This window comes from Lithobates pipiens, unplaced genomic scaffold (genome assembly GCF_037356315.1).
Source record: "Lithobates pipiens isolate NorthernLeopardFrog02 unplaced genomic scaffold, aLitPip1_a1.2 Scaffold_8, whole genome shotgun sequence".
NCBI lineage: Eukaryota > Metazoa > Chordata > Amphibia > Anura > Ranidae > Lithobates > Lithobates pipiens.
The window spans coordinates 615,387,330-615,407,122 of NW_027507903.1; the positions used below are offsets into that span (position 1 = coordinate 615,387,330).

At 42.6% G+C, this 19,793-nt stretch overlaps 1 protein-coding gene across 5 annotated transcripts in view; it reads right to left on the reverse strand.

Moving 5' to 3' along the window:
• Positions 1 to 2,378: 2,378 nt before the first annotated feature.
• Positions 2,379 to 19,793, reverse strand: part of CHD3 (chromodomain helicase DNA binding protein 3) — a 166,707-nt gene continuing 149,292 nt past the window's right edge. For all 5 annotated transcript variants that reach the window (XM_077470667.1, XM_077470665.1, XM_077470666.1 and 2 more), the window contains 8 exons: positions 15,243 to 15,332; positions 15,006 to 15,158; positions 14,801 to 14,909; positions 12,961 to 13,093; positions 8,578 to 8,773; positions 6,760 to 6,923; positions 6,465 to 6,588; positions 2,379 to 3,138 (listed from right to left, as the gene is read on the reverse strand). In XM_077470667.1, coding sequence (XP_077326793.1) covers positions 3,038 to 3,138; positions 6,465 to 6,588; positions 6,760 to 6,923; positions 8,578 to 8,773; positions 12,961 to 13,093; positions 14,801 to 14,909; positions 15,006 to 15,158; positions 15,243 to 15,332 — 1,070 coding nt within the window. In that variant the 3' untranslated portion in view covers positions 2,379 to 3,037. The remainder of the gene's footprint in view (positions 3,139 to 6,464; positions 6,589 to 6,759; positions 6,924 to 8,577; positions 8,774 to 12,960; positions 13,094 to 14,800; positions 14,910 to 15,005; positions 15,159 to 15,242; positions 15,333 to 19,793) is intronic.

The following is a 19,793-nucleotide window of genomic DNA, read 5'->3' on the forward strand; positions in this document are numbered from 1 at the left end:
CCCTCCCAGAATAAGCCGACCGCACTGCAGCCATCTTTCGGCTATGGCACGGTCGGCAAGTGGTTAAAGGAGACATTCATAAGAAAATTCTAAGGATTTCATAGAAAATTCACTTACCTTTCCCGCCGCAGGGTTTTCTGGGGTAAACCAACAGACCCAATCTTCACCCTTCACGGTGGGTTCCGTTAAACTTTCAGGAGCAGGGGATCCTCGAGGAAACCCACTATCCTGGGCCTGCAACAGCACCCTGCCAGTAAAAGCTTTATGGCCTCACTACCAAAAAGTCCTGGATCCCAGGATCCAGCTCTCTAAAAAGAGAAGCATTCACAGGCAAAACCTAATTTCTTCGGATACAAGGCCCAGGTACCATTCAATCTGGCCAAAAATAAGACACTCTGAATGGATCCGGTCAGCATGGCTAGCCCCAACAAGGATCGCTCCAGTGGAGCTCAGCACAGCACATCTTTATTCGTGACTAAGAAGTTAGACACTGGCGAAAAAACTGAGGTACTCCCAGTAGTGGGAGGGGTTATATAGGGAGTGCACTTCTTGTCTTAGGGCATGCCAGTGTCCATCACCTGAAGGTGGCCTATAACCCACATAGTAACTACTATGGCTCTGTGTCCCCTGATGTATGAAAAGAAATGTTGTTTATGCGATGTGGTGCCGTATCGCAAAAAATGGCCTGGTCATTAAGGGGGTGAAACCTTCAGAGGCTGAAGCAGTTAAAGCAGACCTTTCATCGCAAATTGGACAAATCATCTGTTGTCCAAATCCCTCTCTTTCTGAAAAGCTATGCAAAAGTAATTAAAACTGCAACCGATTTTATAATCTAGGTTCACACTGACAGCAAGATTGAAATCATGCGAGGTCATCTGAACTGAACTGATCAGCTGTCAGTCCAAGCGATTTCAGAGACATCTGTGCGGGTTCCTGTACAGATGTCAATTGAAATCGCACCCTAAAGTTGCCAAAAATAGTGCTGAAACGACTTTTGGGAATCTTTGCGGCGCCATAAAGTCGGACAGTGCCATTGCCAGCAAAAGCCGCTGATTTGATATGTCAAATCGCATCGATGTGAACCTAGGCTTAAAGCTTGATGTTTAGGTATGGCAATTTTTACATCCAGCTTGGACCAACGTGAAATATGTATGTGCCAAACCTGTGGAAGCTGGAAATCACTGTAGTGGTCTCCTTGCTACTACAGTGGTCTCCACTAGCTTCTGGGTCTCGTGCCGCCCTACTGCATTGTGAACATAGGAGGTCACTTACCACAATTGCCATTCACTGAACTTTTGGATTAATTTCGTAAAACTGGAGCGTGCAAAATCTGCATAGAAACCAATCAGCTTCCAGGTTTTAAAAAAAATGTTTTTGTCAAAGTTGAACAAGTTGAAGTGGAGGAACAAGTTGAGGAACAGTGGCACCAGATTTTGGTCTTTCCAGTTTTAGTTTTTACATCTGTACAGGAACCCCTTTAGGCTGAATTCACATTTATGCATTTTTAGCGCACTTGCAGATTTGCACTACAGAACATGTTCCATTGGAAATCACGTTAAATGGACTGTGGTGCAAATCTGCAAAATGCACTAAAAATGCATAGGTGTGAATCCAGCCTTACGTTTTCTTAATGAATGCAAAGCATTATCTGATTGAACAAGGTAGAGAGGTGGCATGATGATGTCACGATCTCAACTTCATTCATTCAGAGAACACATTTGCTTTCATTCAGAAAATGAGATGCGTCCTCTGCAATGGCGCCGGTGCGGAAAGAGAGATTGGCAAAATCTGCTGAGGTTGTGTGAAAACAGTTCAAAATGCAAAAGCGGTTTTGTTTTTTTAAATATACAGTGGAACCTTGGATTAGGAGCATAATCCGTTACAGGAGAATGCTTGTAATCCAAAGCACTCGCATATCAAGTTTCCCCATAGAAGTCAATGGAAACGAAGATAATTAGTTCCGCATTGACTTATATTACATGCAATACCGAAAGTGGCCAGAGGTGGGTGGGGGAGCCAGAGAGCCTCGGACTCGGAGACAGCTCGTCAGAACTCGAAAACCCTCAGAAACACTCCGGAATGGAGTATTTCTGAGTGTTTCCGAGTCATTCTGAGTATATCCGAACGGCTTCAAACCGTTCCGAGTCTCCCCGGCGCCCGCTCACCTCTGGCCAAATGCGGTACTGCACCACCCATTAGCTTGAATTCTGCACGTTTTGCGAGACAACACTTGCAAACCGCGTCAGAATAAAAAAAAAGTTACTCGTCTTTCAAAACATTTGTTAACCGCGTTACTGGTAAACCAAGGTTCCACTGTATACAGTACAAAGCACCCAACACACACACATAAAAAAAAGAAAAGACAGCTCTCTCTCCAACAGAATGAAATAAAAAGTATAATTTATATGTACATCAGGAGGCAAAAGCGCACCATGAGAAAAACAGAACCACACTAGGCATTGCAAGTCAGGCAGCGCTATACGGAAAGCAATGTGTTGCGTGTCTATTGAGTTATATACATGGTATACATCGGCAGCAAAGAAGAACAAAGGCGAGCAGTCAGGCGAGAGGACACTGGGACAGAGAGACTGACAAAGGGCTTTGTAAAGCATCATCTTTGCTCATTCATATGGCGTCAGAGTGTAGTCACATGACCGGCAGACCCATTACTCGCAGCTGTCTGTGTCACCCTATGAGGGGAGGGCCAGACTTTCTACTCCTGTCTGTGCCTCTTGCAAAAGGGGAGGAGGGGATAAAGCTGTTTCTCCCGGCCATTTTGGTTGCTCCCTGGGGGAGGGGGCGGGGGTAAAAGTCTATAGTCTGATATCACCCCACCAAAAACGGGACCGCTCAAGAAACCTTCGCTCTGTGCGGGCCTAGAGCATTTTTAAACACGAGTGATCCTGATGGGAACGGACACGGCAAAAGTACTTTCCTCTTGGTCTCCAGGGGCCGGTCTAATCCGTAGCGGCTTCCCCTTTAGTGCTCAACAAAATCTTCCGGACATCGGCAAATGTCAAGATTAGGGGGAGAAGCATCAATCATCGATACAAATCACCTCCCCGGCTCTTCCTTCTTTTCTTTCCATTAAATCCATCTCTCGCTCTTTCTTCACCAAGATCGGTGGCCCATTCGAAGCTGAAAGATCAAAGAGAAGAAAATAAATATAGTAAGGCAAGGAGCAAAATGATCACCAGTATATACAGTGCTCCCTAACTATTTTTTGTACTTTCAGGGTGTTTTTTCAGGACAGAAGTATAGGAGCTACCATTACCAGGGCAAAGGGTCACCTGGTAATTGCCTTTCTTTAATATTTGCAATCTTAACCACTTCCCGGCCCGTAGGCCGTTATATGACGTCCTGGACTTTGAGTGGAGATATCTGGAGTGCATCCAGATATCTTTTTCTTTTTTTCGGCAGGCTATTCCCTGCAATGTAAAAGCCATCATAGCGGCTGTTTAGCCACTTGATCTTTTTCTTTTTTCGGCAGGCTATTCCCTGCAAAGTAAAAGCCATCATAGCGGCTGTTTAGCCACTTGATGGCTTTTACAGGCGACTGGGAGGGGACATCCCCCTCCTGCCACCCCTTCGGTGGTTCTCCCAGCCCGCATGTCTGATCAAAGAGCTAGAGAACGAATTCGCTGGCGCTTTACCATAGGGCTGGCCATGAACCAGATGAACCCTGGCCATCTCTATGACCCTCAGAGCCCAGAATTGGCATCATGACGTCACATCCAGCATTGGCTGATGTAAACACTGACATTTTTTTGCTTGAAAGTTTGAGATTTTTTTTTTCTTCTTCTTCATCTCAGGCTTTCCAGCATAGAAAGGCGAACATTTTAAGACCTCAGATCTCTCTATAAAGAGGACCTGTCATGTCCTATTCCTATTACAAGGGATGTTTAAATTTACAACTGGAATCATGACTACAGTAGAAGCGGTATACGTTTATATTTGGCATCTTCTTAATATGCATGCACCATTTACATACTATCCATGATTCAGCCGTTTTGTAGCTGGTAGTATTGTCCTGCTGGGTTCGCTTTTGGTTTTTAGACAGGAAGTGATGTCATGTCGGGTTTTCCTCCAGCGTTATGGCAATTAAATTTGGGATCACTAGATCTATTTAAGCGATGCAGAAGTAGGGTGGTCCATACCCCAGATGACGACTGGTTAGTCGAAACGATTCGGGCAGACCTACCTACAAGCATCGCTCATGTACCTGTACTTTTCCGTGATAAGCCTATCTATTATCATCTAAATGTGAGTGTTCACTTTTAACATTTATTAAATACTACTTTTAAACGGTATCGCACTATGCAAGTTTTTTCTATTATATTACGCATGTTACGTGGTACCAAGCCTCTGCTTTCCATATGAAGTCACGGTTTACCCCCTGTGCCTTCTATTGATGTTTTGATCGTTGATGTTGATCAACCGCCTTGGATCTAGGACCAGCTGTATCCATCGGGCATATTGAATAACAAGCTGTTTATGACTTGTAAGCTACAGTGCCTTGCGAAAGTATTCGGCCCCCTTGAACTTTTCAACCTTTTGCCACATTTCAGGCTTCAAACATAAAGATATCAAATTTTAATTTTTTGTGAAGAATCACCAACAAGTGGGACACAATTGTGAAGTGGAACGAAATCTATTGGATATTTTAAACTTTTTTAGCAAATAAAAAACTGAAAAGTGGTGCGTGCAAAATTAAAATTTTGAAGCCTAAAATGTGGCAAAAGGTTGAAAAGTTCAAGGGGGCCGAATACTTTCGCAAGGCACTATGTATAAGCCTTTTCAAGTCAACATCATCTGGTAAGCCTCCTCCTCCTGTCTATGGTGGTGGTGTTTCTGGCTATTCTTCCCATCTTAAAGGGTCACACCTGTGGTTGGATTTTTCTGCCCAGTTTTTTTGGATCACACTCCTGTATTTGGGACTATAACATTTCGGAAAACCACACAGAGCAGGGATTTAAAAGAGAAGTATGTTTTTTGTTTTTTTTAGGTCTGCAACTAACGATTATTTTCATAATCAATTAGTTGGCTGACTGTTTCCATTAATTGGTTAATAACCTTTAAAAAAAAACAAAAAAAAACTGTGGTGTATAATTTAGTTAAAGAGGGATTCCACCTACAAAAAAAAATATTAAAAGCCAGCAGCTATAAATACTGCAGCTGCTGGCTTAATAAATGGACACTCACCTGTCCCAGGGTCCAGCGATGTCGGCAGCCGAGACCGATCGATCGATCGGCTCTCGGCTGCTGCCGCCACCATTCTTGGTGAGGGAATCAGGAAGTGAAGCGTTGCGGGTTCACTTCCTGGTTCCCTGCTGCGCATGCACGAGTCGTGCAGCGCAATGAGAATGGTCCACGCTGTCTCTGGGACCCGTGTGTGTCCCAGCAGACAGCGTGCTGAGACAGGAAACAGCATAGACTCCCGTGGGAGTCTATGCCCGGAAGTGGGTGCAAATACCTGTCTTAGACAGGTATCTTCACCCCCCTCCCCCCTGAAAGGTGCCAACTGTGACACCGGAGGGGGGGAGGGTTGCGATGAGCGGAAGTTCCACTTTAGGGTGGAACCCCGATTTAATATGTAAAGTTTAAAAAAAAAAGGCAATTTATTCATAAAAAGTCCCTGACCCTTTCCAAATAAGCAGTGGCTGAAAAAAGCGTAGATGTGAACGTGTCCCATAGGAAACCATGTAAATGCAAAAAGCACCAAAAGACACATAGGTGTGAAACAGGTCTAAGATGTTTAGTAACATAATGGGGTTAAAAAAAAAAAAAAATTAGCCCTTATAGTACAAAAAAGAAAAAGGAGCAGATAATCACTACTGTAAAGGGTTAATTTTTTTTACTGTAGAACAGTGAAAGTAATATCTACAGTAGCAATTATTTGCTCTTTTGTACTATAAAGTGCTAAGTTTCGTTTTTTTAACTTCATTATGTTTATGTTACTCGATCAATTTCATAAATCGATTAGTTAATTCAACCCTAGTTTTTTTTTAAGGATCTTACCTAGGTGGATGCCGCATTCGTCCGATGCTGCACCTGCCCCCCCCCCCCCGCCTCTAACACTGAGAACAGAGCGATCGATTGCCACAGATTGCTCAGTTCTCACAACCCCCCTCCCCCCTTCTAGATCTGTGTACTTGAGCTACAAGGTCCGACCATCTGCTATAATGTATGTAAAAGGACTGCATTTTCTACATTTCCACAGCAAAGGTTGTGCAAATTTCTTCATAAATAGACTTTTTACACAAGTTTTGGTGTTAATGTGTTGATCCATGTTATAACGCCTTTAGTTAATTATATCCTCTCTTTCCCATTGTAATACTCTGCCGATAATATACAGTTATGATGAAACTGCATGCATTATACTTCAATGAACTGACCTGATAAATGAAGACCGATCAGAGAAAGAAAGAAAAAAAAAAAAACTGGAGAGAGAAGGCCACACTTACCTGGCAGGAAGGATCCCAGAGACATCTGGTTATAACCTGCCCCTGGGTGTGGGGCGGTGGGTGGAGTGCTAGCGAAATGCCCCCCAAAAAAAGGGGGAGTGGCATAAGGACCAGGAGGGAACACCTGCAGACAGAGACAAATTATTTAAATATGCATACAAATGTAACCCAAAAATGCATTTTGGAGACATTGGCAAAAGTGGTAAAACCTCAATAGAGGAAAAAATTTTAAGAAACGCGCCCCCCAATATCCCCCCCCTTTTTTTTTTTAGGCAAAAATCCCCTGGTCTCTCACCGGATGGGTTGAGCTCTCATTCCCCTTGTTGGCAAGCCGGCTTAGGATGCTGCGTTCAGACATCTGCAGTCTGGCGGCGATGGGCGGAATGCGGGCGAGGGAGGCTGGCAAGCGGGTCACATCTGCTTTCATGTCGCTCAATAGTTCCTCCAGTTGGTTCAACACTGAATGGAAAGAAGAGATCTGAGACACTTGTACAGGAGTCTTCTCTATGATCAGTGAGATGCTGCCCTGAAAACTCTTCAGATGAGCTTACTTTTCCTTCCATTTTTTTTGTATACATCGTCCCCCTAAAGAAGAACCCTTTGTATGTCCTTTTCGGGCATAAAATTTTTTTCTGTACATACACTAGATTGTCAAAAATATTGGGACACCTGTTTTTACACGCACATGAACTTTAATGACATCCCAGTCTTAGTGCGTAGGGTTCAATATGGAGTTGGCCCATTCTTTGCAGCTATAAGGTTTAGGAGTGTGTCTATGGGAATGTTTGACCATTCTTCTATAAGCACATTTGTGAGGTCAGGCACTGATGTTGAGCAAGAAGGCCTGGCTTGCATTTTCCGCTCTAATTCATCCCAAAGGTGTTCTACTGGGTTGAGGTCAGGACTCTGTGCAGGCCTGTCAAATTCCTCCAGCCCAAAACTCCCTCATCTATGTCTTTATGGACCTTGCTTTGTGCACTGGTCTCCAAATCATTTGGTGGAGGGGGGGGGGGGTATGGTGTGGGGTTGTTTTTCAGGGGTTGGGCTTGGCCCCTTAGTTTCAGTGAAGGGAACACTTAAGATGTCAGCATACCAAGACAATTTGGACAATTTCATGCTCCCAACTTTGTGGGAACCGTTTGGGGATGGCCCCTTCCTGTTCCAACATGACTGTGCAAGCAAGGTCCATAAAGACATGGATGAGCGAGTTTGGGGTGGAGGAACTTGACTGAGCTCAACCTGATAGAACACCTTTGGGATGAATTAGAGTGGAGATTGCCAGCCAGGCCTTCTCGTCCAACACCAGTGCCGGACCTCACAAATGCACTTCTGGAAGAATGGTCAAACATTCCCACAGACACACTCCTAAACTTTATAGCTGCAAAAAGGTGGGCCAACTCAATATTGAACCCGACAGATTAAGCCTGGGATGCCATTAAAGTTCATGTGCGTGTAAAAGGCAGACGTCCCAATACTTTAGACAATATAGTGTATATGCACCCGATGGTAAGAGCTCCTGTGGGCACTAAAACTTTTGTTCTTTAAGCGTTTAGCTCTGTTAAAGTACTTAAAGTAGAACCCTGTGATAAATAGCAGCAATGAAAACCATCTAGGAGGTTCAAACTCTACCCACTCAGGTTTTGGTTGGGGCTTCACTTTTGAGTCAGGTGTGCATCCACTCTCTTTTAATATAATATACATTTTATATATATATATATATATATATATATATATATATATATATATATATATAATTTATATATATATATATATATATATATATATATATATATAATTGATATTATATTAAAAAAGAGTGGATGCACACCTGACTCAAAAGTGAAGCCCCAACCAAAACCTGAGTGGGTAGAGTTTGAACCTCCTAGTTGGTTTTTTCATTGCTGCTATTTATCACAGGGTTCTACTTTAATATATATATATATATTTTTTTTTAGAACACTGAAGTGCTGTGTTATAATTAGGATGCAAAAACAAGGGATATTTATGTAAAATTCAAAAGGTGGTGCACAGATTTTATGGGCTGTGCTACACTATATAGCACAGAGATGACTGGTTCTCTTTAAACACCCATGTCTTCTTCTTTCCCTCTTACCTTTATGGAGAACAGCATTGGCTGGCTTGTTCCCCGCTAGGGACTCTTTGGACAGGTGCTGGTGGCTCTCTGCCAGACACTCCACTTCTGAGAAGCGGGCGTTAAGAGCCATGGCTGGGTGAGACGGATCTTGTGTCATGTTCAGGTAGGCTGCACGGCGCAGCTGCTCCTCGATCACCAAAGCTTGTTCCAGAAGCTAGTGGGCGAGAAGAACAATGCTTTTATGTGACTGAAGATTACCTGGAACAGCCCTGGAAAAGTCGATCAATTGGATTGATTGCAAGCGGAACTTGTCCTGTAAATGCTCTTATGCGCCAATTGGCTAGAAGTGGTCTACTCCTATAAAGGCTCCAGCTATCCAGGACAGATGTCGGAAGATTTACCCTCACCTATTGTACTGCGGACAACTCTAAAATATTGGGATTTCCCCTCACTTCCTCTGTGAAAATGGTAACCTAAACAAATAGAGGTAGTAAATCTCCCTAGAGGGGACACAGAAAGGATTAGGATTTTTAGTTTACCTGTAAAACCCTTTGGAAGTACATCACAGGACACTGGAATTTTTCATATTTATGACTTCTTGGGTTATGCTGCCACCTTCAGGTGAATGGACACTGGCCAAAAAAAAAAAGGAGGTAGGTTTCCGCTCCCAGGTAGAATAGCCCAAGCAAGACTGTTCACCAAAAACGAGGGTCAGCAAAAGAAAGAACATCCCCCAAAAACTTGGAGGAGCTCAGTAAGCAGCCTTACAAAGTTAAACAAAAGCTTAATGCTGAATGGCCCAGTAGGCACCGACGCTCCTGGTGGACGACGCAAGGAGGAATATTGTCTAATACCATAGGCTTGAGAAGGGAGCTGACAGATAGACCTAGAAATTGTGGAAAGAGAAGCAGCTTAACCCTTGCAAGGTCCCTCAGAGAGAACCAACAGGGGATCAGACTATTGAAATGAAGCTGTAGACTTCAGATATATAGGCAGCTCAAACAACTTCCAAAAAATGAAACACCTTCTCCTTAGGAAGTTCAGGATTAAGACAAAAAGATGGCAACAAAATGTCGTAATTCAGGTGGAATGAGGAAACCACCTTACATACAGTGCCTTGAAAAATTAGTCATATCTCTTGAAATTTTCCCCATTTTGTCATGTTACAACTAAAAACGTACCACCCCAGACGATGTTTGAGGATGAAACGCGTCGGATGGACTCCACTGCCGCCAATTTTTTTTGAGTTTGTTACCATTTTTTTTAATAAATTTTGTTTTTTAATGGAATTACGCTATATGGCCCTATCTTTTCATTTTATGTGTCCATCACTCTGAGTTGGACCTCTATCAGATTGGAGAAAACCTATTGTCACCAGTTGTGTTGGCGGAAAGATTGCTTTGATGTTTTTGGCATTCCAGCACATGCGAGTTTGAATTTCTGCAGATATTGTGAAAGCGTGTATGACCCTTGGAATATATATTCTTTTGGGTCAGATACATCTGGTAAGCCCGCATCTACAGAGGTGGTGGGATTGTCACATGGTGCTCGCATGCTAACCTTTTAAGATCGGATGGTGTATTCCAAACTTAACTATACACGTGGGACTTGAATATCTTCGTTTAACAAAGAGACTTTACGTTTAAAATATTTTGTTTGACATTGATTGTTTTGTTTTGCAGACACACATAAGCACAATTTTATATGGCAAATGTTCTATTAATATGTTTTTGGTGTCTATTAGCATAAAAGTTTTCACTATAGATAACACAAAAATTCTACGTGGTTGTACACGAGGATGTTATATATGTTTTTGCACTAAGTCTGCATATTATATTTTTTAGCACTACACTTCTTTATAAACTGTACAACTAAAAACGGAAATGTGTTTTATTGGGAGTGATAGACCAACACAAAGTGGTACATAAATGTGAAGCGGAAGGAAAATTATAAATAGTCTTCACATTTTTTATTAATATGTGAAAAGTGTGGTATGCATTTGTATTCATTACTAGAACCACCTTTTGCTGCAATTACAGCTGCAAGTCTTTTTGGGGATGTCTCTACCAGCTTTGCACATCTAGATGTTGACATTTTTGCCCATTCTTTTTTTGCAAAATATCTCAAGCTCTGTCAGATTGGATGAAGAGTATCTGTGAGCAGCAATTTTCAAGTCTTGCTACAGATTCTCAATTAGATTTAGGTCTGGACTTTGACTGGGCCATTTACACATGAATATGCTTTGATCTAAACCATTCCATTGTAGCTCTGGCTGTATGTTTAGGGTCGTTGCCCTGCTGGAAGGTGAACCTTCGCCCCAGTCTCAAGTCTTTTGCAGACTCCAACAGGTATTCTTCTAAGATTGTCCTGTATTTGGCTCCATCCACCTTCCCATCAACTCTGACCAGTTTCCCTGTCCTTGCTGAAGAAAAGCATCAGTGGGGATGGTGTGTTCAGGGTGATGTACAGTGTTAGATTTCCGCCACACATAGCGTTCAATTTTGGTCTCATCTGACCAGAGCACCTTCTTCCACATGTTTGCTGTGTCCCCCACATGGCTTCTCACAAAATGCAAACGGGACTTCTTATGGCTTTCTTTCAACAATGGCTTTCTTCTTGCCACTTTTCCACAAAGGCCAGATTTGTTGAGTGCACGTCTAATAGTTGTCCTGCTGATCTCGGCAGCTCCTCCAGAGTTACCATGGGCTTCTTGGCTGTTTTTCCGATTAATGGTCTCCTTGCCCGGCCTGTCAGTTTAGGTGGACGCCCATGTCTTGGTAGGTATGCTGTTGTGCCATACTCTTTCTATTTTCAGATGATGGATTGAACAGTGCTCCGTGAGATGTTCAAAGCTTGGGATATTTTTTTTTATAACCTAACCCTGCTTTAAACTTCTCCACAGCTTTATCCCTGACCTGTTTGGTGTGTTCCTTGGCCTTCACGATGCCGTTTGTTCACTAAGGTTCTCTAAACAAACCTCTGAGGGATTCACAAAACAGCTGTATTTATACTGAGATTAAATTACACACAGATGGACTCGATTTACAAATTAGGTGACTTCTACAGGCACTTGGTTCCACTAGATTTTAGTTAGGAGTATCGGAGTAAAAGGGGGCTGAATACCTCCGCCCCAGTGTTAGTTTTCTGTAACAAATAGCATTTTGCTTTTAGGCCAAAAAGTTGCATTTTGGTCTCATCTGACCAGACCACCTTCTTCCACATGCTTGCTGTGTCCCGCACAAAGTTTCTCGCAAACTGTACTTCTTATGGCTTACTTTCAACAATGTCTTTCTTCTTGCCACTCTTCCATAAATGCCAGATTTGTGGAGAGCACGAGTAATAGTTGTCCTGTGGACAGATTCTCCCACCTAAACTGTGGATCTCTGCAGCTCCTCCAGAGTTACCATGTGCCTCTTAGCTCTTCTCTGATGAATGCTCTCTTTGCCCGGCCTGTCAGTTTAGGTAGACGGCCATGTCTTGGTAGCTTTGCAGTTGTGCCATACTATTTCCATTTTCAGATTTCAGTGCTCTGTGAGATGTTCAAAGCTTGGGATTTTTTTTTTATAACCTAACCCTGCTTCAAACTTCTCCACAACTTTATCCCTGACCTGTCTGGTGTGTTCCTTGGCCTTCATGATGCCGTTTGTTCACTAAGGTTCTCCAAAAAAACGCTGAGGGCTTCACAGAACAGCTGTATTTATACTGATATTGAATTACACAGAGGTGGACTCTATTTACTAAATAGATGACTTCTGAAGGCAACAGGTTCCACTAGATTTTAGTTAGGGATATCGGAGTAAAAGGGGGCTGAATACAAATGCACGCCACACTTTTTTACATATTTATTTGTTAAACACTTTGAAAACCATTTGTCATTTTCCTTCCACTTCACAATTATGTGCCACTTTCCGTTGGTCTATCAAATAAAATCCCAGTAAAATACATGTAAGTTTTTTGGTTGCAACATGACAAAATCTGGGAAAATTTCAAGGGGTGTGAACACTTTTTCAAGGCACTATAAACATGTCACTTGTGAAATCTACACAGTAAATTGCCTTACTTGGCACCACAGTAGCAACAGAGGCTCACAGCATAGTCCTGACAATTTCCCCTATGTTAGATACAAAGACTTCCACTGGTTTCTATTAATGCTTTTTCAAACAAAAGATGTATTCTTTTTTGTGCATAAAACATATTAGGAGGAGAAAAAAAAAAGATTCTTATAAGTTAAACGGTCTAATAATGCTGTGGGGTGATAACGTATGCTTAGAGGTTGGTGTCATCCTATAGATGTTCCCATGAAAATGATGATAGAGAGGGTGGATGGATTGAAGAGGATAGACAATGATGAATTGAATAGACACAAGAAGGCTGATGAGAAGAAATTCAGGAAGTGCACACCTTGAAGCGTCTGGCCAAGAACTTATTCTTCATCTCCAGGAAGTTGCCCTTGTTGGCTTCAGATTTAAATGGCTCATTAATGATTGCATATGGAGGGTCATTCTGGAGGTCCTGCCACCTTGCATAACCATGTCTGAGCAAGGGTTAAGGAGAGCAAACAAAATAATGAAAAGGCCATTTAGAGGCACTGTTAATTATGTCATAATAGGACTCAAAAGTGGTGATTAACCACTTCAATACTGGGCACTTTCACTCCCCTTCCTGCCCAGGCCAATTTTCAGCTTTCAGCGCTGTCACACATTGAATGACAATCACGCAGTCATGCAACACTGCATCCATATGAAATTTAAGTTTTTTTTTTCCACAAATAGAGTTTTCTTTTGGTGGTATTTGATCACCATTGGGGTTTGTTTTTTTTTGCTAAACAAATAAAAAAAAAAAAGTTTTTCTTCGTTTTCTATAACTATTTGTAAATAGTTTCTTTCCTTCCTTGACAAGCACTGATGAGGCAGCACTGATGGGCACTGATGAGGCAACGCTGATGAGCACCGATAATGAGGCACTAATATGCAACACTGATAGGCATTACTGGTGGGTATGGGTTGGCATCCCTGCTGGGCTCTAGTGGGCCTCCTTGGTGGGTCTGCACCAATAATCAATGCACCGATTATCAGCGCAGAACCCGTGTCAGAGCCGCTGATCGTCTGTCCTCTACTCGTGCCTTGTCAATGTGAACAGGAGGAAAAGCCGATAAAACAACACTTGCTGGTTACAATGTGACCAGCCGTGATTGGACACAGATGATCACATGGTAAAGAGGCTCTTTACCAGGATCGGAGCTGCGGTTTGTCAGAGCGACACACCGCACTACCGATTGTCATGTTATCCTGCTGGACGTCATATGACGCCCAGTCAGGATAATAGAGCCACTCTGCGGCCGTTATTCTGCATACGGTGGGTAGGAAGTGGTTAAAGAATCTGAGAAAGGCAGCAAGGTTTGTTTGGTCCATGTTTTATTTTTTTATATATACTATTTGATAATTTTTGATATTTAGTTGATTTTAGTTTGTTTGTATAACTATAAAAAATAAAAATTATTTGATTAAAAAAAAAAAAAAAAAGTCTGAGGCGGAAAGGGGGGGGGGGGGGAGAAAAGGAAGGGAAGGAAGGAAGGAAGGAAGGAAGAAAGGAAGAAAGGAAGGAAGAAAGGAAGAAAGGAAGAAAGAAAGGAGAAAAAGAAAGAAAGAGAGAAAGAAAGAGAAAGAAAGAGAGAAAGAGAGAAAGAAAGAAAGAAAGAGAGAAAGAAAGAAAGAAAGAGAGAAAGAGAGAAAGAAAGAAAGAAAGAAAGAGAGAAAGAGAGAAAGAAAGAAAGAAAGAAAGAAAGAGAGAAAGAGAGAAAGAAAAAAAGAGAAAGAGAGAAAGAAAAAGAGAAAGAGAGAAAGAAAGAGAGAAAGAAAGAAAGAGAAAGAGAGAAAGAAAGAGAGAAAGAAAGAAAGAGAGAAAGAAAGAGAGAAAGAAAGAAAGAAAGAAAGAGAAAAAGAAGGAAAGAGAGAAAGAAAGAGAGAAAGAAAGAGAAAGAAAGAAAGAAAGAAAGAAAGAAAGAAAGAAAGAAAGAAAGAAAGAAAGAAAGAAAGAAAGAAAGAAAGAAAGAAAGAAAAAGAAAGAAAGAATAGCATAGCCAGCCACATTTACTTTTCTTATACAAAGCTTCATTAGTTTTATTAGCAAAAAAAAATTGAATAATGATAAAAAAAACCAAAAGCAAAAAAATAAACACAACATTGAATAACGATATATATATAAAAAAAAAAAAATACTGAATGATGATATAGAAGGATACACCACAACCCCGGCCAGCAGCCAGTAGTCATGACGACGATGCCAGATCTCATTGAGTCTCCCGGAACAGATGGCGGCACGCTCTTCATTCTGCCACAAAGTGTGAAGTTCTGAGGATGATAGAAGGTGGAACATATGAAATGCATGTCCCCATCGTTGCCCATTATTATTCCATGTCACTTCTTTCCTCTCGGCCTTCTTCATACCTGTGAATCCTCCATCAGCAATGTTAAACATAAAGCGGGGCCTCTCTGGTCGGCCCTCCTCTTTCCTCCCATTGCTGTTCCTGGTCTCTTCCCGCTGGTTGGTGGGATTGACATCTTTCAGCGTCTCCTCCTTCTGTTTCAGCTCTTCTGCTCCTGGAAGACAACAGCCCAATTTATTTCAAACTGTGCACTGGAGTTTCAGCTTTGTGTTTGCCCTTATTATTTTGTATGAAATACCTCTTGGTGCTTCACCCTGTCCTGTTTCTGCCTTGTCTGCCGCTGGGTCTTTTTCTGTGGCACCACCTTGCGATTTCTCCGTCTGAGAAGCTACAAAAGGGAGGGGGGAGGAGATAAATAACTTTTAAATTCAGATTTTTATTTTACCTGTAAAATAAGTTTTATTTATTTATTTATTGAGTACATCACATCACGGGGCACAGGGTACTTATGCCGCGTACACACGATCTGAATTTCAGCCAGCAAAAGAAAATACGACCGTGTGTATGCTCCATCGGAATTTAGCTGGCCGAATTACCGCCAGCAAAAATTTGAGAGCATGTTCTCAATTTTTAAGACGGAAAAACTTTCTATCGGAAATTCAATTCACGTGTATGCAATTCCGACAGGCAAAAAACATCACGCATGCTCAGATTCAACTATGAGATGGATGCTATTGGCTACTAGGTACTGAACTTCCTTTTTCTAGTCCCGTCGTACGTGTTGTACGTCACCGCGTTCTTGACGGTCGGAATTTGGTGTGACCGTGTGTATGCAAGACAGCTTGAGGACAAAATCCCGTCGGTAAAACCATCAGAGCTTTTTCCGACCAAGATTCCGATCGTGTATGTGGCATTACTCAAACTTGCTGCTTTCTTTTTTGCTCTCTTGATTTGTCTGTTTGAGTCTGTTTGAGTAACAGCATTTGTGGAACCTCGCATAGAGGTCAAGACCTTCACATCTATAGTCACAATTCCTCTTAATACGCAAGAATTGCCCCACTGGTATTCCATTTTTTAACTGATGGGGCAGTGTTGTTTTGTATTGTTATATATGTTTTATGTCATGTTATGTTTATCTTTGATGATATGTTTATGCTAATTAATTAATTGCCTTATCGGAGTTAATCAGTTTTGAAGAACACTGCACTATTTCTAGTATAAACTTATTGATACATTAATTAAACATTTGTAAATGGAGTAAATGTAATATTTTTTTGAAAAATTCCAGTTCGATCTAATTTTCATTGCTAATGGTAACCCTTTACCCGGTATTCTCTATAGCTGGGTACCAACCCCCCCCCCCCCCTTTTATATGCTACACGGTTACAGCAACAACACCTTGTGAATGATCATAAATTGTCATTTAATGTATGCAACCGTTTACTAGTGGACAGCTTGCCTCCTTCCTTCCCTTTCCTTACCCCCTTCCCCCTTTTTTTGTTTATATACTTCTTACTCATGACTACATAGGCCCCTTTCACACGGGCAGACTCCGCCAGCAGATCCGGGGGTGGGTGGTGGTTGTGTCCGTTGATCCCCTTTGAGCAGGCGGATGACAGGTCCGGATAAAAATCAATCTTACAAGTGTATATAATAAGCGTGACAACAATATATACAACATATATACAATGTATCACTGGTGCATATAATCAAATATATAAAAAAACATCTAATGAAAAGTAGTCCATATATATTCAAGTGCAGAAACCAACTGGTGTGTATGAGCTTTGGGGTGTACATCCTAATGCAATAGTCTACGCACACCAACAAACAAGTCTATAGGTTGCTATGATGACACGTTTCGGAGGCGTGGCTTCCTTCCTCAGGTCACTTCCACTCTAACCACAATGTGCATTAAGTAGGATCCAGAGAGTAACCCCCTCCCCAGGGTCTTAAAGGCAGGGCTCGACAAACCCCGGCGCCAGGTCGCATTTGCGACTAGATTTAGCGACCTGGCGCCTGGGGATCCTGTCTCCGTGGACCCCCCCTCCGGCGTGATGGCGTCGGGCCGCGCCACCGGCGGCCGGTAATTGAGCCCCCGGCTTTGAGGCCTTCTGCGATCCTATGGTTCCTTCTGGAATCTGGCGCCCTCTTGTGGTGGCCGTTGGAATGACAACCAGTAATGCTTATGGAGCTTCCCCTGCCTGCCAGCCTAACTCCTAAACATGATATATATATTTTTTATTCTAACACCCTAGAGAATAAAATGGTGGTCGTTGCAATACTGTCTGTCACACCGTATTTGCACAGCGGACTTACAAGCGCACTTTTTTGGGGAAAAATAATTTATTTAATAAAAAAAAAGACAACAGTAAAGTTAGTCCAATTTTTTTTATATTGTGAAAGATAATATTACGCCGAGTAAATCGATACCCAACATGTCACGCTTCAAAATTGCGCCCGCTCATGGAATGGCGACAAACTTTTACCCTTTAAAATCTCCATAGGCGACGTTTAAAAAATTCTATAGCTTGAACGTTTTAAGTTACAGAGGAGGTCTGGGGCTAGAATTATTGCTCTCACTCTACCGATCGCAGCGATACCTCACATGTGTGGTTTGAACACCGCTTTCATATATGCGTTCGCTTCTGCACGCAAGCTTGGCGGGACAGGGCGCATTTAAAATTATTATTTTTTTCTTATTTTAACTTTTATTTTTTTCACTGTTCTTTTAAAAAAAAAAATGTGTGTCACTTTTATTCCTATTACAAGGAATGTAAAAATCCCTTGTAATAGAAAAAAGCATGACAGGTCCTCTTAAATATGAGATCTGGGGGGTCAGAGAGACCTCACATCTCATATTTACACTAAAATGCAATTTTAAAAAAATTTGTCATTTGAAAAATATTAAATTAATAAAATGTCCCTCTAAGAGCTATGGGCAATGACTTGGAGACAGGTGGGGGGCGGCAATCTTCCCCTCACTCGTCTCCATGTCAGACCAGGGACAGGTCCAGATCGCCGTCACGGACCTGGCTCCTAACTTTTTTAGCTGGCTCCTAGATTCCAAGCAAATTTGTCAACCCCTGCTTAAAGGGACCAATCCAGGGGAGGCCAGCACAGGATTCCTTAACCCATAATTCATTCCAATGCTCTACCTTATGTGTTATGGGTTAAAGTGGTTGATAATAACCCATATAAGTAAACCTTTGCCAGCCCCTCTATTAGAGCTTGGCATAGCACACTGTGTAAGTCTTCTATAAAAAAAATAAAATTTGGCTTGTAAATAACTGTTTAGAACGGTCTTCAGGCCAGTCACATGACTCGCGGCCGCTGTACAGCTCCGATGTATGGCTTCTGCAGGAGGGGCCGAGATCTCCCTCTGACGTCAGCTGGGGAGGTCACATGGCTGCTCAGCCCCTCCTGCAGTAGCCCTGTAAACCAACCGAGAGTCATGTGACCGGCCTGACGATCGCTCTAAACAGATATTTACAAGCCTCGTTTTTTTTTTTTATAAAAGAATAATACAGTGTGCTATGCCAGGCTCTAATAGAGGGGCTGGCAGTGACCATTTCAAGCTTGGGGGGAGGGGGGGGGGGGGCAGAGATAGAGACACAGTGCTGACAGGCAGGGAGGAGGGGGAGGGAGGAGAGCAGAGCAGGGCTGCGGATGATGTACACTGACAATGATGGTCAGCCCTGATTTTCATTGTCAACGCAAGGAGGGGGGACACAAAGTGGAGGGATCAGGGAGGTTTTTTACAGTTCAGAGGGGGGCAGATTACACAGCACAAGCACTGTGCTGTTTAATCTGCTTTAAGGGACCAGGATCTGCTTTTTTACTTTATTTTGGGTTAACACTTTAAGGAATCCCACCGCAGACAAATCTCGGCGAACACCACCGGGGGGGGGGGGGGGATTAAGCTGACAGTTAAGAAAACCTGCTAAATTTTCCACATCGGGAATGTGCAGTTTTACCCAGGACAAGATCAGGTCTGCTTCTTTCTGAGCGGCACAACTTCTTGCCCCTCCTTGATGGTTCATGTATGCCTCTGCAGTGGCATTGCCAGAATGCACCCGACAGGGGGGCCCTGAAAGCAGACAGACCAGTGTAGCAGAGCCAGTTGAAAAGCTTGAAGCTTTAGTATATTGATGGGCAACTTCAGCTCTTCCGATGCCCATGTTCCCTGAACTGAGGGGTTTTCTAGAACACCTCCCCAGCCCGACAAGTTGGTATCTATTGTCAAGACCTTCCAAGTCATCAAAGGACCTCCCATTATGCAATATCTGGTGGAATTCCACCATTCCAGAACTGACCTGGTCTTGGGAGTCAGATGCATTGGCTGATCCAAGGACTCTTGATGCTTGTCTTAAAGCAAAATGATATGGAGCTGTAAAGCTCTGAAATGAAACTGGGCATATGGGATGTGGCTACCATTTTTCCCAGCACCGATATGCCAAGAAGTCATCCTGATGAAGTGAAGCAATAACTCACTAAGTGGACTCCATCCTGAATGTTTGTATGTCTAGGAACTTGAGACCCTTGAGGTCCAGAACAGGCCAGATATCTCCGTTTGGGAACAGCAGGTTAGAATAGAATTTCTTGAGTTCTCTCCTCTTCTGGCAAAGGTGTGATTACCTACCTAACTACCCCCCTCCATAAAGCATGGAGGGGGAAAGCAGAGAAACTCTAGCCCATTAACCTCTGGATACCGTGCTGCAGGCCCAGTTGACTGACTTTCTGAGTCCCGACAGCTTCAATGGTCAGTAAAGTAAGCAAGTGACTCCCGCTCTGTCAAATTAGGAACTAAGTGTACAGTGCAGCAAACACCTTGTAAACTGATCCTTAA